Source organism: Bos grunniens, chromosome 27, assembly GCF_055505025.1.
Source record: "Bos grunniens cultivar Pamir isolate PY7600 chromosome 27, Bosgru_T2T1.0, whole genome shotgun sequence".
NCBI classification, from domain to species: Eukaryota; Metazoa; Chordata; class Mammalia; order Artiodactyla; family Bovidae; genus Bos; species Bos grunniens.
In genome coordinates, this window is record NC_141191.1 from 2,272,887 (window position 1) to 2,291,463 (window position 18,577).

General features: G+C 55.2%; 1 protein-coding gene across 2 annotated transcripts in view; it reads left to right on the forward strand.

Moving 5' to 3' along the window:
- The window catches only part of DLGAP2 (DLG associated protein 2), a 637,838-nt gene that overhangs the window by 567,162 nt on the left and 52,099 nt on the right, over positions 1-18,577 (forward strand). For both annotated transcript variants that reach the window (XM_086379875.1, XM_086379876.1), the window contains 2 exons: positions 10,188-10,335; positions 14,625-14,841. In XM_086379875.1, coding sequence (XP_086236001.1) covers positions 10,188-10,335; positions 14,625-14,841 — 365 coding nt within the window. The remainder of the gene's footprint in view (positions 1-10,187; positions 10,336-14,624; positions 14,842-18,577) is intronic.

The following is an 18,577-nucleotide window of genomic DNA, read 5'->3' on the forward strand; positions in this document are numbered from 1 at the left end:
GCGCCAGAGGACAGCGGGCACCCCCAGGAGACCAGCACTGCTGCGGTACCCCGCCTTCCTGATCGGACGGCAGGGCCCACGGACGGGCAGGAGAGGCTGGGGGAGTGGCCAGGGTCTCAGCCACGTGGGGAGATGGCAGGGCTTCCTGAGGAAGGGCCATCCCGGCCGTCCCCGTGCTGGACGGTCCAGAAGAGGCAGGGGCTGCACCCCGGCCCCCTCCCCGGGGCAGGCTGCTTCCACAGCGGCTGGTCTCACCTGTCACTCATGGACTCTCTGCGTTTTCCGTTCTCTTCAAAATCCGCATTTTCTCACTTCCTTTTGTCGAGGGTTTGATAAAGAGTCTCTGTATGTGGACTGAATTTTTCTTTGGTCTCCACAACCTGGAGGTATTTAGTGTTAACTGCCGTCCTTTGTGTGCAGACTCTGCCCCCAGAGGGTGCTCCGTGCACACCGGCCGAGTACATGAGTCAGGTCTGTGCCGGCCCAGTGGCACCCGGGCAGTGTGTGTAGCTCAGTGAACAGCAGGTGCGTAGGCACCGAGGTGGTTAGCGGTGACGTACTGGTTGCCATGCTGATGGATCATCCCCTTGCTGCACCTATGGTTACCTGTTAGCCACCAGGCTGGTTAACCCACAAGCAGTGCTGGCTGTGCCCTGTTTCTTAGGCCTCTTCTTAATGCGTGCGACTGGGGGCTCAGAAGGCTGGTCACTGGAACACACACCCCCTCAGATGGGCCCCGAGAGCCCCTCCCGGAAGGGGCGGGCCTGAGGGACCCCAGCCCCTGATGCCCTGGCCTGAGGGTCCAGCCAGGCACTGGCCTGAGTGTGAGCGTCACGTCACGGATCTAGTCTGATTCCGCTGCCCTCAGACGGGCGCCCGGGACAGGGCTGAAAAGGCAGCACGTCCTGTGACTGTGTCTCCGGGCCCAGGCCCAGGAAGGATCAGGACAGATCTAAGTGCTTCCCAGGCGGCTCAGCAGTCAAGAACCTGCCTGTTAGTGCAGGAGACTCGGGGTCAATCCCTGGGTCGGGAAGATCCCCTGGAGGAGGGCATGGCTACCCGCTCCAGTATTCTTGCCTGGAGAATCCCATGGACAGAGAAGCCTGGCGGGCTACAGTCCATGGGGTTGCAAAGAGTCAGACACGACTGAGGGGCTGAACAACCACAAAGTCAGGCTGCGTGTTCCCTCAGAGTTCTCCAGGCAGGGCACTGCCATTCACTTTGGCTGGTGAGTATTTGATGAGCTCCAGCACATGTGGTCAAACTCTAGTCTCCTTTGCAATAAGCCTTCCGCCCCTGCTGCCCCCGCCCCTGGTCTGCGCGTCCCGTTTCTGCATCTGCACCTGTGCACCCCAACATCAGGGATCCTGGGCTCATGCCCCCCATCTCAGTGCCCAAGCCATGTAGGGTAGGGCCGCCTTGGGCACAGGCCATCCGGCATGTTCCCTGGACAGAGCGCCTGAGTCCAGCAGACCCTGGTGTGCTCAGAGCTCGGCGTTTGCTTCCCAGTGCGGTCACCCCGGGGCCAGCCCCAAACCCAGTCTCCATCACCCACGGGAAGATGTCTCACAAGTGTGTTTGTTGTTGTTTGTGGATGAAATGGATAAAAATGCAGGTTCTCTGAAGGGTCCCTCAGTGGGGCACCCGCGCACGCTACCCCAGTAGACCTGTGTTCCTCTAAGTGTCGGAGGTCCAGAGACCATCTGCCACAGAAGCGCCTTGGATGTTTATTGAAGTTCAGATCTGGAGCTGACGCCACCCATGTGACTCCACCTGGGGTGTGTGGTCCAGGAACCAGCAGGGCACTGTGATGCTGGGAGCTCTGGGAAACCTTCAGTGGGTATTTTCCTGTCGTCCTGACACTAGCTTTTAATATAAACCAGCAAGTGTCAGAAATTTTAGTAAAGAGAAAGGCTCCGTGCTTGCTTAAAAACCCATCTCAGACATAGAGAAAGGAGTGGAGCCTAGTTGCAACGGAAGGCCCTCGGGGGGCAGGATGAGTGCCCGAGACGGTCTTGGCTGTCCCTGAGCGCAGCCCTCGCCCAGCGCGGCCCAGGGTGGCCAATGCCTCCGTGGGGTACTCTCTCCGTGCCAGGACGTGCACACTGCTGTGGCCGCTGTCTTGGTGGCCCAGCATGCACGGGCCGGCAGGGGCGGCCCTGAGTCCACACTGTCCCCTGCCTCCCTGGACTCCCACTCAACCTGGAGTGAGCAAGCAGTCTAGGCTGGCCGTCACCAGAGGGGCAGGTGGGGTGGCCACCTCACAGACTCACTCAGCCGCACACCAGGGAGGAGGGGGACGGCAACCCCCAACACCAGACTGGGGTCTCCCGGCCTCGAATCCCTGCTCTCCCCACCCTCAGCCGTCCCTCTGCAGGGATCAGAGAAGTTCTGTGACCACCTGGAGGAGGACAGCCACGTCTGCAGCCTGGAATCTCCCGTCCACAACCCACAGGGCAGGCGACCCCAGGAGCCTCTCATCCACAACCCACAGGACAGGTGACCCCGGGAGTCTCCCGTCCATGACCCAGAAGGCAGGCGACACCAGGAGCCTCTCATCCATGACCTGCAGGGCAGGCTACCCCAGGAGTCTCCCGTCTATGACCCTCAGGGCAGAAGACCCCAGGAGCGTCTCATCCACAACCCGCATGGCGGCCAACCCCAGGAGCCTCTCATCCACGACCCGCAGGGCCATCGACCCCAGGAGCCTCTCGTTCACGACCTGCAGGGCAGGCAACCCCAGAAGCGTCTCGTCCACGACCCGCATGTCAGGCGACCCCAGGAGCCTCTCGTCCACAACCCACAGGGCCATCGACCCCAGGAGTCTCCTGTCCATGACCCGGAAGGCAGGCAACCCCAGGAGCTTCTCCTCCACGACCCACAGGGCAGGCAACCCCAGAAGCATCTTGTCCACGACCCACATGACAGGCGACCCCAGGAGCCTCCCGTCCACGACCCGGATGGCAGGCGACCCCAGGAGCCTCCCGTCCACGACCCGGATGGCAGGCGACCCCAGGAACATCTCCCGATGCTCGGCTCTGACCACCTGGAGGGAGCAGCCCCGGCTCTGTGTTGGCTCAGGAACTCTCCCGCCTGGTTGCCTGAAACACCGCCTCTGGGTAAGATGATTCCTCTCGCACCTGAGGCCCAGCGCTAGACTCCCTTTGGTGCCCGCCACCACCCCTCCTGGGCACCTGTGTCTCTCACCTCTGGGAGGGAACGGAGCGCGGCCCTGTCGTGACTCGGAGGCTGAGGCTGTGAAGGCAGGTCCGCTCTGGGACACACTGCTGCTCGGCGTCGCGCTCATCTGAGCTGCTGGTTTATCACACAGCTGCGATGATGCACCACAGGCTTTGAAAATGCGTGTGTAGCACTGAAGTAACACACGCACCCTCCGGAGGGAGCCATCTTTGTGCAGAGTCTGGATCACCTGCGCAGGGACCTTTGGGCCTGGGGTCACCTCTCAGAAAGGTGAGTGCCCTGTCATGAAATGAGTGGGCCCTCATGAAATGAGGCCCCAGAGATGCACAGGGGCTTTGCAGGATGCGAGGACAATGGCTGCCTTTGGTGGGAGTTGCATGACTGCTCACTCCACGGCCTCGGGGCCTCCCCCACCCAGGGAGGCCAGGGCCCCTGGACGCACCGTGAGCCAGTGACGGGGCCTCGACTGGCTTCTGAAAACCCCTCCCGAATCATCACACTTCAGTTGACAAGTGACAGAAAACTAAACATGTTTCTTTCCACACCTGATTCCTAACCCCTTGACTAGGATGTAACTTACAGACCATGCAGTTCATCCCCTTGACGTGTACAGCTCAGTGGCTTGTGGTGTATTCACAGGTCCTTGTGATCCATGTCAGGATGTGGCTTCCCACTGAGGAGCCGCCCAGCTCCTCCACCCCAACCCGACAGCCACCCCATGTGCTCTCTGTCTCCCCGGTTTGCCAGTTCCGGACGTGCCGTGGACATGCAATCCTGCAGCACGTGCCTTCATGTTGGCTTCTCCCACCCAGCGTGTCTTTAAGGTTCCTCTGCTCTGTGGCCAGCGCCAGCCTCCTCTGCTGTTACAGCTGGGTAGTACTCCATCGTGTGGCTGCAGCACCGATAACTTCTCCCGCACCTCATCGACGTTTGTTTCCACTTCGGGGCTCTTATGACAAATCCTGCACACGTCTCTCCGTGGACAGTTACCTTCATTTGTCCCGTACCTGGGGGTCGAGCTGCCGGGTCTCTTGGGAATATCACGTGTGACCTTCTGGGGAGCTCTCAGACTGTTTTTAAACTGGCTGAACATCCTCTACTACTTAATACTACTCATTTTCAATGTATCCTGTATTGTGCAGTGTATATAAATATGCATGTTTGTATGAAATGTGTCCCTCATTTTAAGTTTTTCACGCTCATGTTTACAGGCCTTGCTTTAATCTCTGAGGGCTTACAGGCACATCACTTTGTAACGAGAGCAGGTTTTTTCATGATACATTTATTTCCATTGATGTTGACAGAGTGTCATAACACGGAAGATAAATAATTGGAGCTTTTCCTTAATACTCATCATTCTCCCTGATGTTTTCATCTCTCTGCTCTCCTTACCGTGGAGTCTAGTTCATAATCCTGTCTGCAGTGTTGCCACTTTTTCCTCAAAATACAATTCAGAAGTTCAACTATAAGTTAGTTTGAATGGGAAAAAAAGAGGATGTTTGGAAAGACACCAGATCAGGAAACTGAATCCTACTGAAGCGTATGTGCTGCCTCTTGGAGGAGCCGGGGGCACCCTGGTGCCCTCGCAGACGCTGTCATCTGTGACGGTCCGGGTGTGGCGTCAGCTGTCGCTGGGAGAACGTGGCGTCCAGGAGGCACAGCTTCATCATCGCTCAGCGGGCTTAGAGGGCCCTGAAGCCAACAACGGACTCTTTTAATAGCAGAAACGACATGTGTGAGAAAACACAGGAGGGTCTCGCGGCAGGAAAGACCTCCCTCAGAGCCGCTTTCGTGAAGCTGGTCCCTGCCAGCCCCCCGTGCACACACCCCTGGCTGACACCCCCGGGCTGACAACCCTGGGAATGAGGAGGGGTGGCCAGGCTTCCGGTAGCGTGGATCTGCTCCGTGACAGGGGCCTTCACCCCGGGAACAGAGGCTGCGTCTCATCGGCGGAGTGTGGGTGGTGAGCCCTTTCCCTGCTCCGGGGGGTCTGAGAAAGCACACAGGTGAGGTGCGTGGTGCTGCGGGGGGAGTCAGCCTCTGCCTCTCAGCAGTGAGGTCTCTAAACAAACAACCACTGAAGAACTGGGGCGGGTGAGCCAAGCAGAGGACAGAGGCCACGTCTGAACCCAGCGTGACCACAGGGCGCACCGGGCGGGAGCCCTGCAGAGCCAGCCCTGCCGCAGAGCACGGCCACAGCCTCCGCAGCGCGTCCCTGCTGTTCGTCTGTTAGGACGCGCGTCTGTGAATTCGCTGTGTCTGCAGGGCGTGTGCGTGGATGCACGCAGCCTGGCTGCCTGAGGACTGCAGGCACTGCTCCCCGTAATCGGACCAACACGAACGGAGAGAGAAGCTTTGATGGAGACTGCAGTGTTGCCACGGTGTTAATTCTCCCCAGATCGGGGTGTCGATTCAGGGCAGCCTCTGTTTTTAGAGAAACTGCCAGGAAGAAAACGCTGAGGATCTTAGAAGAGCGCAGTCTCGACAGAGAAGAGCCAAGTTGGGCCGGCCGTTCCGGCCACTTCTCTCCCAGCCTGGGCCCAGCGTCCCTGCAGGGGTCACTGCTGCCGCTCAGGAGAGCGGTGTTTAGAAACCAAGGCCCAGCCCCAGGTGTGCTCACTGCCGGTTCCCTTAGCGGCAGAGAGAGCTAGCACACGCGCATACCTACAGTCATTTATTTTGTTTATCCACTGGCATGTGTACGATGCTAAACATGGATTCATACCCACATCTCTAACTATAACCTAGTACGGCATGGTTCATTCTAGCTTTCCCCCACCCCTTGAGTATCTGTATAAGATACGTTTAAATTTCCTTTGAGACCTTCTGTCTGAGCCAATCTGGAAGACTATCGTTTAACTTTCACATATTTGGGAATTTTCCAGAAATTCTTCTGTTACTGATTTCTAGTTTTATTTATTTTGGTCCAAGAACATACTTTGTATGATTTCTGTTCTTTCAAATGTGTTAAGGTTTGTTCTGTGGTCCAGAATACAGTCTGTCTTGGTGAATGCCCACTTGACACTCACCCGAGGAAAATGTGGATCATGCTGTGTTTTTGGAGGCTGTCTGCTCTTAAAACAGGGATATTGGTGTCAGAATAGACCAGGGTTGTTTTAGCCTCAGCACTGCTGATATTTGGGGCCAGAAAATTCTTTTTGGTTGACAGGTGGCTGTGTACTATAGAATTTTAGTAGCATCTCTGGTCTCTACTCACCAGGCTCCCATCCCCAAGCTGTGACAACTAAATATTTCCAAGTGTCTCCAGTTGTCCCTTGGGGGTGAAACCTCTCAGGTTAAGGAAAACTCAAATAGAATAAACTGATGTGACTGAAGAGTGACTGTCACCGTCAACACTTAAAAAGTCTGCTCGTCAAAACACTCCCAACAGGAAGGGGACAAGGCAAGCCACAAAGTGAAGGAAAATACTTGAATGAATATCTGACAAAGGATTTGAGTACAGAACATATAAAGAACTCCTACAAAACAAAACCAGAAATAACCTGGTTAAAAATGCGGGGGTAGGTGGAAAGTCTTTTCACGAAAGAAGATGTACAGATGACCAGTCATCCCGTTGTTACTCATCCAGGAGGAGACACCACTTCACTTTCAGTCAAGGGCTCAGCTTGAGCAGCACACTGTGAGGGGTGTGTGTGTGTATGGGGCAGGGGGTGGTCACAGAGGAGGAGGTCACCCAGAGCCGTCACCTGCACAGCTCGCAGACACGTCTGTCTCGTCTGTAGCAACCAGTGGCGTTTGTTTTTCTGTTCTGTGATTTCTATTTCAGAAAAAAAAAAAAAAAACACTATGCTTTATGATGACTTCACCTAGGTTTGCTCTTTTCCAAAAAAATTCAACTTTTGAATGTTTTGTTCAGACAGAATCTCACGTGGAAAGGTGGGGGCCGCATCTGAGCACCCCTGACCCCATCAGCCCCCCGGGTGTGCCCTGAGACTCCTCTACCAAACTCCACAGACAAACCTGGGCCGCACGTCCCGCCCCCCACCCAGGCCTCCTGAGGGTGGACCGAGCACAGTGCAGCGGGCAGTGACAGGGGCTCTGCGTGCGCCCCCCACTCCTGCACACTCTCTGAGCGCCCGTCTCCGCAGTGAAGGGCTGGCAGTGCTTTCCTGTGCTTGTGGCATCAAGTCCAGACTCCAGAGGGGGCTGCACAGTCCCCACTGGTCTTTTCCGGAAGCTTCTCCGCAGCCCACGTCTCCCCACAGCCCCGCTGTCCACCACTGTGCACTGGGACCGTCGGTGATCCCGTCCACGTTCCGACCCTGTAGGCCCAAGCGTGCGTCTGTGGTAGTAGTGCCAGATTTAAGAAGGACAAGCGATGACGTCTGCCTTCCAGCTGGACGGTGCGTTCCGTTAGCCTCAGGGACACGTTTGGGACGATTGGGAACATGCTGCTAGTGAGGATTACTCGCTGCTCCTCTGAACTCCACGTGTAACTGGGTGCCCCGTGTTTCTGTCTGGCATCATCCCTCCATCGTTGCTGGCATCAGCGCCTGGCAGCATTCCGGGCACCTGCTGGAGAAAGTCTGCAGAATTTACCAGAAGGCACACAGGCCTCTCCCCGCAGCGCTGCTGGTTAGAGGAGGAACGCCGTGAGGAGCAGACCCAGAGCAGCAGGTCCGGCAGCCTGGGACGCACGAGGGGGAAAGCAGGGTGGGCGGGCAGCTCAGCCCCAAAGCCCGCAACGCCGCCCCTCATCTCGGTCTCCAGCCCAGGGCCCTCCCGCCTTCCAGTCACACGGGGAACCGATTCTAAGCCTGACGCCGGCTCTCTGTCATCCTCGGGAGGCTCCTCAGGGCTGGGGGGGTTTCAGCCATCCCCAGAGAGAAGGTCCCCGGGGAGGGCCCTCTGGTGTCACTTCTAGGGTCTGAGCACCCAGCCCTGGATGGGGTGAACATGAGCACACGTTCTCCTGTGACTGCAGTTAAAGCTTAGTCTGAATATTTCCATATTTACACACTCAGTCTAATTATGGAAATAACCTGAAAAAGCACTTTCCCAACAGCCCCCAGGTCTGTGACCTGCGGGGCTCCATGGCCTACCGAGTGTGTTGGAGGATGCTAAGCCACCATAATCAAGTGCGGATGAAGTTGGGGACCAGACCTTTGCAACCTCTGCTCCTCTGACTCAGCTGCCCAGATCTTGGGGCAAAAAGCATCAGTTTTGGAGCCAGGCTGCCTGGGCCCGGAGTCTAGCTCTGCGTTCGCTTTGCGGGCGCCTGGGTGAGGTGGCTCCCCATTTGCAGTGAGGCCCAAGCATGTGGGGTCCCTGCGAGGACTGACGGGCTGGTACAGGGTGCTTCCAGGGGCCAGCATAACAGTACGTCATGGATGTTCGATGTCTGGAGTCTGTGTGTGAAAGAAAACCTGAGGTTAGCTTCCTGTAGTGGCAGCTCGTCTCTCAGTGGCTGCCCAGGGCTGGAATAAAGAGGTGGTCGTGAGTTAGAAGACACATCTGAACGTAGAATCACAAATACAGACTCCTGTCTGGATGCCACTCAGCCATAGTTCTGAGTCACCCCACTCACAGTGCCAGGCTCTGGGCTGGAAATCTGGATACAGAGATAAAGAAGACAGAGCCCTGCTTTTACAGATGCTGAGAACTTAAATGTGAGAATGTTGAATCAGCAAAGAGCAGTGTTAATCAGAAGGGAAAGCTCTTCAATTGGAAGATAAAAGTGCTAACTGGTAGAAACTGGAGTGTGCAGACCCCCGTCCAGACCCGGGCCCGAGCAGCGTGGGTGACAAGGAGTCCGGCAGAAACCTGGACTCTTTACGAGCCAAGGTCAGGGCAGCCCCAGGCCCATTTCTCTCCCATTTCCTTTCCTTTTCTCTTCTCTTCTCTTTTGGTCTGTTTTAAGTGGAAAGAAGGGATGTAAGAGCTGGAATGTTATATACCTAGTCTTAAAACAAAGTTATCATTATAATAATTTGTAAATTGTATTCTATTAGTATCTAAAAATACATGCTATTAACTTTACCTGAAATAATGACCTTAAAATAAATGAGCTTCCTTAATCTGAACTTAACATCAAGCCAGTTTTCCCTCTGCTGCCCTATTTCCAAAGAAGTAAATCACCGTGAAATCAATTTACATCAAGGGCTTACTTTAAAAATCAGGGAACATACTGTGGTCAAGACATGGAGTCAGAATTAGCAACCTAATTTTTATACACAGGCCTGTGCAATTATCCTAGTTATCTGTCTCATTGTGATCCACAGTAGGAAAGAAGAATAAATCCATTATTGTTGTTCACATTTTTCCAGCTTGGGGGTCAAATAAAATACAGTGTGTCTTGATTGTGGAAAGACTCACCAAACCTGAAAGGAGCTCGATTTAGCCAGAAACGTCAACCCAGCTGAACCCTCTCTCTGCCAGACATCCTCAGGGTTTGCCCTATGCTTTCAAGATTTTGCAAAAAACAAGGAGGGGGACGGACTAGAGGAAATTGATTTTTAAGGCTGTTTGGAAGGAAATGACCATTATGATGATAATATGGATTTGAGTTTTCAGTCTGCTCTCTGCTTCTATTGCATAATCTGGACAACTTCACATAAGTTAAAATGGCTGGCAAACCTTTGATTTTTTCTTCTTCTAATTTTCTGAGTGTGTAAAGTTGCCAAAAGCTACCCTGACCTTTATGAGACTCTCGTGAACTTCTGAGCCCAGTTTGCTCTGAGGCTGTGTGAGTTATCCAAGCTTTCAGGGTTAGGTTTCCCTCTTCGTGGAATGATCCAGATTTCACTACCTGATGATAAAAAGTCAGGTTTTGAAGCAAGTCTGTAAGTAGTCTGCCCCATTGGTGCTGATGAACCCACATCCATGAGCTCGTCTGTCAGGAATGTTACCACGAGCCCTAGAGGCCCACCTCGCGATAGGGTTTGATAGCAGCCCCGGGCACTGCCACACGTGGTCCCTGCAGCGATGCTCACGAGGTCTCTGTCTTCTCTCTTTCTCTCCTGTAGCCAGAGCTACCTGCAAGCTGCCAGCGACGGGCCTGCCAGCCACGGGCTGGACCCCTCTGCCAACTACAACTCCCCGAAGTTCCGCTCCCGGAACCAGAGCTACATGCGTGCCGTCAGCACCCTCAGCCAGGCCAGCTGCGTGAGCCAGGTGGGGCCCCTCCCGGTCAGCCCCCTGCTGCAGACTCAGGCCTGAGCCAGGTGGGGCCCCTCTCCTCCTGGTCAGCCCCTGCTGTAGACTCAGGCCTGAACCAGGTAGGGTCCCTCCCCTCCTGGTCAGCCCCCTGATGCAGAGTCCCAGCCAGGAGTGCTCCTGTGCCATCATTGCACTAGGGAGCTCCGTGGGCGTGACGGGGCCTTTGTGACCAGTCGTTCTCACTCCCAGCCCCTCTGAGCAGGGCTGACGGGAGCGTCCACCACGTTCCCCTGCCGCACCCCCCACACGGAGCAGCCTCCTTCCCTGGGCCAGGCCCCCCATGTGGAGGGTCTGAGCCCCACCCAACGGGACACACAGGGCCCCATAGCACCAACCCCCTGAGGTCGCTGGTGTTTCCATGGACAGACTGTCCCCGCAGCTGCAGGCGAGCCATCAGGTCATGCCCTGTGTTGTTCTCTGAGGACACAGGTGATCCAGACCACCCCTGGCTCTGCCGCCTGAGGGAGGGGGCCCTGCAGGAGGGGACCCACAGAGGGGCGCTCGGGAACCTCTCCCCGCCCCTCACACCCTCGCCACCACTGTGCTCACACCCAGCCTGGCTGCCGATGTTTCTGGACCCAGCGCCGCTGGGCGTGAGGGAGCCACAGTGGGACAGCTGTCTGGACAGGTGGGCTCTGAGCGCAGTGGCTCAGCTGCTCCCTGGGCGGGAGGGCGAGCCGGCCCAGAGACTGAGGGCAGGAGGGGCTCCCATCTGGTCTCTGCTCGCCTTCCTGCGGTGGCTGCCTTGCTGAGGCCCCTGTGGCCACGTCCTGGTTCCTGCGAGTCTCTGTGTGCTTCATCCATGCACCGTCCAGATCGCTCTGACAGCTGCTCAGTTTGCCCAGGAACCCAGGCGCTTTGCTGGGTGTGCAGGGGTGGGGGGGGTTGTCAGGAGACCGCAGGGCAGGGGGCACCCCACTGCCCCCGCAGGAGCAGCGTCCGCCTTCCCCCACGGCCGAGCCTGCCACCCGCTCCTCCTGCCTTCTCGTTGTCTTCACAAAGCAGTGTCAGTCTGAGTGTAGCTTCTTTCTGTCATGCATCCTTTCTCTTTTCACTGTGGTAAAATATACCTAAAATCCACAACATGTACCATCTTAACCGTCTTGCAGTGTACATCCCGTGGCGTTCGGCACGTCGCATTGTTGGGCAGCCACCCCCACCGTCATCTCCAGAACGCTCTCATCTTCCCAAACTGAAGCTGTGCCCACGCAGCGCTGGCCCCCCGCCCCCCATCCCCTCTCTGTCTCCTCCCCGGGACCTCACAGGAGGGACTCTCACAGCGCTTGCCCTCCGTGTCTGCCCTGCTTCGCTTTCCTCCGTTGGGTGCCTGTGTCAGAACGTGCTTCTCTGTAAGGCTGAGCAGCACGCCGTGTGGATGGCCCGCACTGTGCCCACCGTCTGTCAGCAGACACTGTGTTGCTTCCGCCTTGGCTGCTGTGAGCGACACTGTGTGGACACAGTGTGCGAGCGTCTGTCGGTGTCTCTGCTTCCGGTTCTCACGCTGCATGCCCTGTTCCTGCGGGTGCAGCTGTGGTCTCCCGAGGAAGCTCCGTGCCAGTTCCCGCAGCGGCTGCCCCGCTTTCCAGCGCCAGCAGCTGTGTCCAGGGTCCCGCCCCCCGCCCACAGCCACCACCTCGCTCTGCAAGCGCCACCATCCTGACCTGGGAAACCCGCCCTCAGCGTGTATCGGGCTCTCTGCCACTAGGAGCCACGTTCCTCACCATCTTCTGATTTTCTCTTCTCTGGTATCTCGAAGCCCACGTCCTCCAGAAGCAGTTTAAGTGCTTTCCTGCTCTTGCAGTTGACTAGAGAAGCCAGCACTTCAGCCCACACTGATTATGTGCCCCTCTGACTTTGCAACCTCCCGAGACACCCCGTGTCAGGCTGAACTGCGGTTTAAGTCGCAGAGTAAAATGCCCACTTTTCCAAATCTCCCTCGAGCTAGTCAGAGAAAAGGCCATTTTAGTTCCAGTCTAGACCAGCTGAGGTCCTTCTCAACTGCTTATTTGTTTCGGGGAAAAGTCCCCCTCATTTGAAGGGCCTCGCTGGTCAGCTTTGTGGCTGAAAGCGCTGGCCGAGCGGTCCTCACTGAACGCCCATCCCTGAGTGTCAGAAGGTACCCGTAAGGGTGATGGCACCTCTTCCAGAAGGAGAAAGGCCCTGGGCCTGTGGGTTTGCAGCAAGGGGGAACCTACCAAGACCCCGTGTCGGAACTGGCGGGCGCGGGCGACCCCACACGGTTTCTGGCCTCTTTAGGTTGTCTGACCTGGGTCTGTGACGTAAATGACATGAAACAGTCTGAGACTTTCTGATACAGTTCCACATGAGGGAAAACCTGGGTCGGAAGGAGTCTGTACTCCAGGAAACGGCATACTTCGAGCCAGAGTGAGAGTGTTTGGGATGCATTTCCCTCCATGGGCACCAAGGTGACTGTGCTGGCGTGTCGGCATTTGTCTTTGCCCGAACTCGTCTGCCACTTTCCAGCATCAGACACCCTGAAACCTCTCGCGTGGTGCAATCGCCCGGGGGTCTTTCTCTGGTCATTTCTGCCTGAACAAACTCAGTGTCCCCTCACTCTGGGCTCTGGGTCAGCAGTCCTACCTTTAAAACCCCGTCAGCAACTTCCTCCCGGGCCATGCTCACTGGGATTTGTCCAGTGAAGGGAGCGCTTGTGAATAATCTCAAGTGTTAATAGAAGCAGGGAGCCAGGGAAGCATCTCAGGTAAGTGCAGAGACCCAGGCCCAGGTCTGTGATTAGAGGTGGGCAGAAGCTGTCTTCTCTGATGAAGGGCAAATCCAATTCTTTACCTGCTTTTACAGGTAGAGGAACAGTTAGAGGAAAAGGATTGATCTGGTATTTAGAACAATACTTTTTAAAATTTACCTGTCAATGTAGCAGGAGTGTTCAGCAAGTTGTGGGTCATGTTCCAGGGGTGGAGTGAGTGACTCAGCTGGGCGCTGGGCTGAGACTGTACCCAGCCATGGCCTCTGTGAGTACACTGCCCGCAGGCGTGGCTGGGGCGCAGGGGGCAGGCAGGGTTCCTAGGGCAGAGGCCCCCTGCATGGGGGTGGTGGGGAGACCAGCCTAGGTTTCCGGGCCCCTCCATGAGCCCTAAGCAGGGACCCAGCAGGTCACCCAGGAGAATTGTCTTGGCCTCTGCCTGAGCCCCAGTTCCATGCAGAACTCTGGCCCTCCACGTAAGCGTCTCCACGGGCATCTCCTGACCGGCTTCCGTGTTAACACGAGGTGCCCTGGGAGGCGGGGTTTGGGGAGGAGCCACCTGTCCAGGTCCCCCACGAACCGGGCCTGGGAGCAGCTGCAGCTCACGGGCCCAGCCCAGAATCTTCGTTCCTACAATCCCCACTCCCCCCACCCCCGCCCCAGGCTCTTCAGCCTGCTCTGTGTCCCGCTACCGAGTTTCTGTATAAACTCCTAGACATGGCTCCTGGGAGGCCCCAGAAACCTCAGGAAACCGCATTCCGCGAGGACAGCACACGGAGGCCCTCCGCTCACCCGCAGTCAGGCCCCTGGAGCGCGGCCCTCAGGACCCGCGCTCTCCAAGGCCCAGTCACGTTTCGTAACACAGGGTCCCAGGGTGACTCTCTACCCAGAAATGAAATGTCAGGCTTGAGAATAACGACTTTACCTGCTGAACCGCCAAACTCAGGGCGGACACTACCAGCCCACGCTGAAGGAGGGGAGGGACCCAATGGAGTGTGGGCGGCGCACCTGCATTGTGAGAGACCGAGGCACCTCCAGGACACGGGCTGCGGCTGCCTCCAGGGACGCAGGGGCAAGCTCGTGGCCGAGCAGGCGTCCGTGTCCTCAGCCCAGGGCACTGGGCTGAGCGGAAGCAGAGACAGCCGCACCCATGGGTCTTTGTGAGCACAGCGTCCATACCTGGCTTGTCTAAGCTGGAAACAGCCTGGGCCATGAAAACGGAAAAAGAAGGATGACGAATACTTTGCACAGTGTGCTAACCTTTAACCTCGCTGTTCCTCTTGACCTCAATGGTAACTGCCAGTCGCACTTTAAAGCTCTGCCTCGGGGTCTCTAGACTTTCTAGGGCACAGTGGGAATTGGTGGGTTTTCTCAGCGTTCCCCGAGCTTAATGGCTCCCATTAATTAAGCTGTGCATGGCAGGCGGTGAGTGCCTGCGGGTGAGCTCTGAGCGCTTCTCTGCTGGCGCGTGGCTGTGGCGCCTGGCCGAGCCGAGCCGTCAGCTGCGCTGTCGTTCTTCCAGATGAGCGAGGCCGAGGTCAACGGGCAGTTCGAGTCGGTGTGTGAGTCGGTCTTCAGCGAAGTGGAGTCTCAGGCCATGGATGCGCTGGACCTCCCGGGATGCTTCCGGACACGCAGCCACAGCTACCTGCGCGCCATTCAAGCGGGCTACTCCCAGGACGATGAGTGCGTGCCCCTGACCATCCCCGCTGATGCCGCCTCCACCATCCGGCCCACAGGTAAGGGACGCCCTCTGACCCATCCCCCAAACGGACAGGTGTGGGGCACCTCCATCCTCACGGACTGGGGTGGGTTCTCTCCAAACATCTGGAAATTTTCCAGCTTACGTTGGTGACACAGTGCTGTTTGCAGTGATGTTTTGAAATGTTTCTTTCCTGGATTACTTTTCTTTTTCTTAGGATGAAATCTATCGATTGTCAAGGTTCCTTATAACAGTCAAGTAGAGTTTTCGTAAAGTTTTGTATATGAAAAACATTGATGTTTGGGAGGTGATTGTTTTAGATACCGAAGTTGAATAGACAGCAGTAAAAGCTCAGCTGATGTGCAGTGACGTGGGGTCCTCACTGCAGGCCCAGCCCGAGTCTGCACTGGCAGATCCGTCAACACGATGCCTGCCGCAGAGCAGACCGTTCGTGGAACTGAAGGTCACAGTCTCCTTCAGTTCTTGGGGAAAGCCAAGATAAATTTGATAATTTATCACCTAAGCTAAGCATCACTGTCTAATGTTTCTGTGCACTGTGCTGGTTTATGCAGCACCGTGAGTAAACACGGCCCAGAGAAGCCCACGAAGCAGCCAGCGATCAGAGTCCCCGAGAGCCGTGATGGGAAGAGCGTGGGATTTGGACGCCTCGGGGTTGGGGCGGGGATGATCCTGAGGAGGACTGGAGAGAAGTGGCCCCAGTTATTGACGGCTCCTGGGAGCCAGGGCGGGAGCAGGCCGTGTCACACGCCACCCGCCCGCGACAGAGCTGCGCGTGTTTGAAGCCAGGACAGCTGGCAGGACGTGGGGCGAGGAGCGGAGCTAGGTGTCGCGGGGATCTGGCAGGACGTGGGGCGATGACCGGAGCTAGGTGTCGGGGGATCCTGCGGCTGCCTGGAACCTGCCCTGTCACTCATGGAGCCTGCAGGCGGGAGAGGGCTCACCAGAGTCAGACCTGCGCCGCCGCCTCTGGGATCGCGGGCGGGTCAGCCTCGCAGTCTCCTGCTCCTCGGTGTCCAACTCAGGCAGAAGCTCTGAGCACATGACCGGGTCCGCCCAAGGGTTAGGGAGCTCGGAGTGCCATGGGGCCTCTGGTCTTTTCCAGCTGCCTGTGGCCCCGAACAGAGGCCGTGATGCCCCCATGCTCCCGAGCCCAGGGGTCAGGGTGGGCGCTGTTCTGGGAGCTGTGCCCTGCAGGAACCAGGGCCCACTCCACACAGGGCTGCAGATGCTGAGGACGTTGGGGGCCCGTGGGGCCCAGCCCCAGCTTCCCCCGGAAGCACCCCGTGTCTGTGATGTCAGGGACCAGCCCTCACGCTCTGCCCTTGTGGGGAAAAGTGTGGAAAGTGAACTAATTAGAAACTTAAGGAAGTTTCTATCTTACTTACTTACTTATCTTATTTACCTTACTATCGTTGCAGATTTTAAAAATATGCTGTAAGAGATAATTACTGATAGGTTCACCAATATTCGTTGAGTGTCTCCTACAAGCAAACAATTAAGCACACTCTTGGTCTTCAGAAATGCTCTGAAACGATAATCACCTGGTGGAAAATGACTTTCTTGTTTATAGAGCTGTCACTCCAGAGGAATAAATATAAAACAGATTTCACAGACATAAGAACCAGTGCAGAACTCAAACTAAAATTCTGATTTATGTACATATCATTTTACCAAGTATTACCAATACATCTTGGTATTCCCAACATGTATCTACCAAATGTATTAACAAAAGAAAAAAAACGCTTCTCTTCAAAATTTCTCCTGAACATTGGCCTAGTTATAGAGTCAGAATTCTTCCAGAAAACAGTGGGGTAAGCAGAGGCAGGCATGCCTTCCAAAGTTAGGGAGTGGTCTGGGGAATAAGAGATGAGATGGATAACATCAGGAAAAATAGCAAGTTGCCTTGAAATAATTGATTTATAGAATTATAAGCTACCTTTTTTAAAGGTGCAGACGGATCCTTAATTCCTCCCTTCCCCTCTTTTACTCTAAGCATTAGAAATTGAATATTTGTAAATTTTTCTCTCCTAAATAGAATAGTGATGGTCTACAGCAACAGAATACTTAATAGGATTGTGAGACATACCAAAGAAATGAGACGCCCCTGTCTGGAGGTGAGGCAAAAACAGGGTTTCCATGATTTTATGTTGAAATACTATTTGGAAGATCATGCATTTAATAACTATGCTTCGTTGATGTGTGTGTGTGTGTAGAGAGAGAGAGATTATTTTGACAAGTGCATTTTCTTTTATACTCCTAAAATTAGCTTTTGAAAATAATTCCCCAAAAAGTTATTCAAAAACATTCCCAGTGATTATTTTGAACAATAAGATGTACTTAAATGTCTTTTTAAGCCTGAAACATAAAAGTCGGCGTCCATTGGTTGCGTCACCTGTATAAACGCAAATGTGTAATGTTGATGTTCATCTAACAGTAATTAAACTCCAAGCGTGTGCACGAAAGGGCCATTAGCAGTTTCGGAACGTGTATCAGGTGCTCCGTTCTCAGCGCTCACAGGCTGATGCTGCCACTGAGCGTTTCTCTCGTCTGGGGCTTGAGTTCACCTGTGATTTCCCTCCACCCTTTAAGATGGGTGACGATGCAGCTGAAACAGAGACTTGTCATCTGATCTCCAGGGACCTGAAACAGGACCAGACTCCACCACTGGGCGCTGGGACCCATGGCCGGCACGACTCTCCAACCCACTGCTTCCCTCATCACCAAACACCCCATGTATTGATTAGAGTCCTCTCACTAAATGAAGTGGTTTTGAAAACATCTACTTTCATTTCACACATGGCTTCTTTCTCATCTGTGAAGTGATTTATCAGATAGATTTACTTGTCTAAATATGCATTTCACCCGATTCTTCTAGGGAGGGAAGGTTATTGATATCGTGGAGGAAAACAGTGTAAAATTAGATGATAATGATTTTTCTCTGGGTCAGAAGTTTTCTCAACGTACGTCAGCACTGATTCCAGGAGGTATTACCACGGAGGGAAAATCCATACCAGGCATGATGGAGGAAACAGCTGTAAACCTTTTTCTATCTGGTGGCTTGTATTTCTGCAGTAACTTGCCTCTCAAGCGTTCCTGTGATCTCGTTTCCAAGATGCCTCCTGCGTGTGGAGTTTGGCATCTTCCTGGGCTCTGGCCGCATGACCTCGGCCCGCTCCCCACAGCACCTCCCCTGACTCCTGCCCTCTGGCCTTCCGCCAGCCAGGACCCTGGTAATCCCGTCAGGCCATCATGATGGTGGGCATGGTCAGTCACTGCAGGAAAGAATTGTTTAAGAACTGTGGATACGTGAGCCAGTCAGACTTAGCACTTAGCATCGTAAACCCTAAATAATCAATGATTAAATAAATGAATTCACGCGTGTGTGAATGGGTGGAAGAATGCGTCACTCGGCTAGATCCCAGGGTGCAAGTGCTGTGGGGCTGACCGGTCGGCCCCCGCCGTGTCGCCTCGTGGCTGCGCCCCCGGCCTGCTCACGTGCTGAGCACACTGACGGCCCTCCGTGCCCTTCTCGCTGGCCCCCCCTGCCTCCTGCCCCACTGCTGCATCACCCCTCCTCGCAGTCTCTCACTTCACGTGCTGTTGCTGATCCCAGAATTTGCTTTTCAGATTTTTTTTTTGCCTAATTCTGAGCTATGCTTTTGTTATCAACTCAGGGATCATTTTTTCCAGGAAGCCTTCACTGATTTGCTCTTCATCTAACTAGTGTAGGAGCCAACACAAATGCCTTCCCT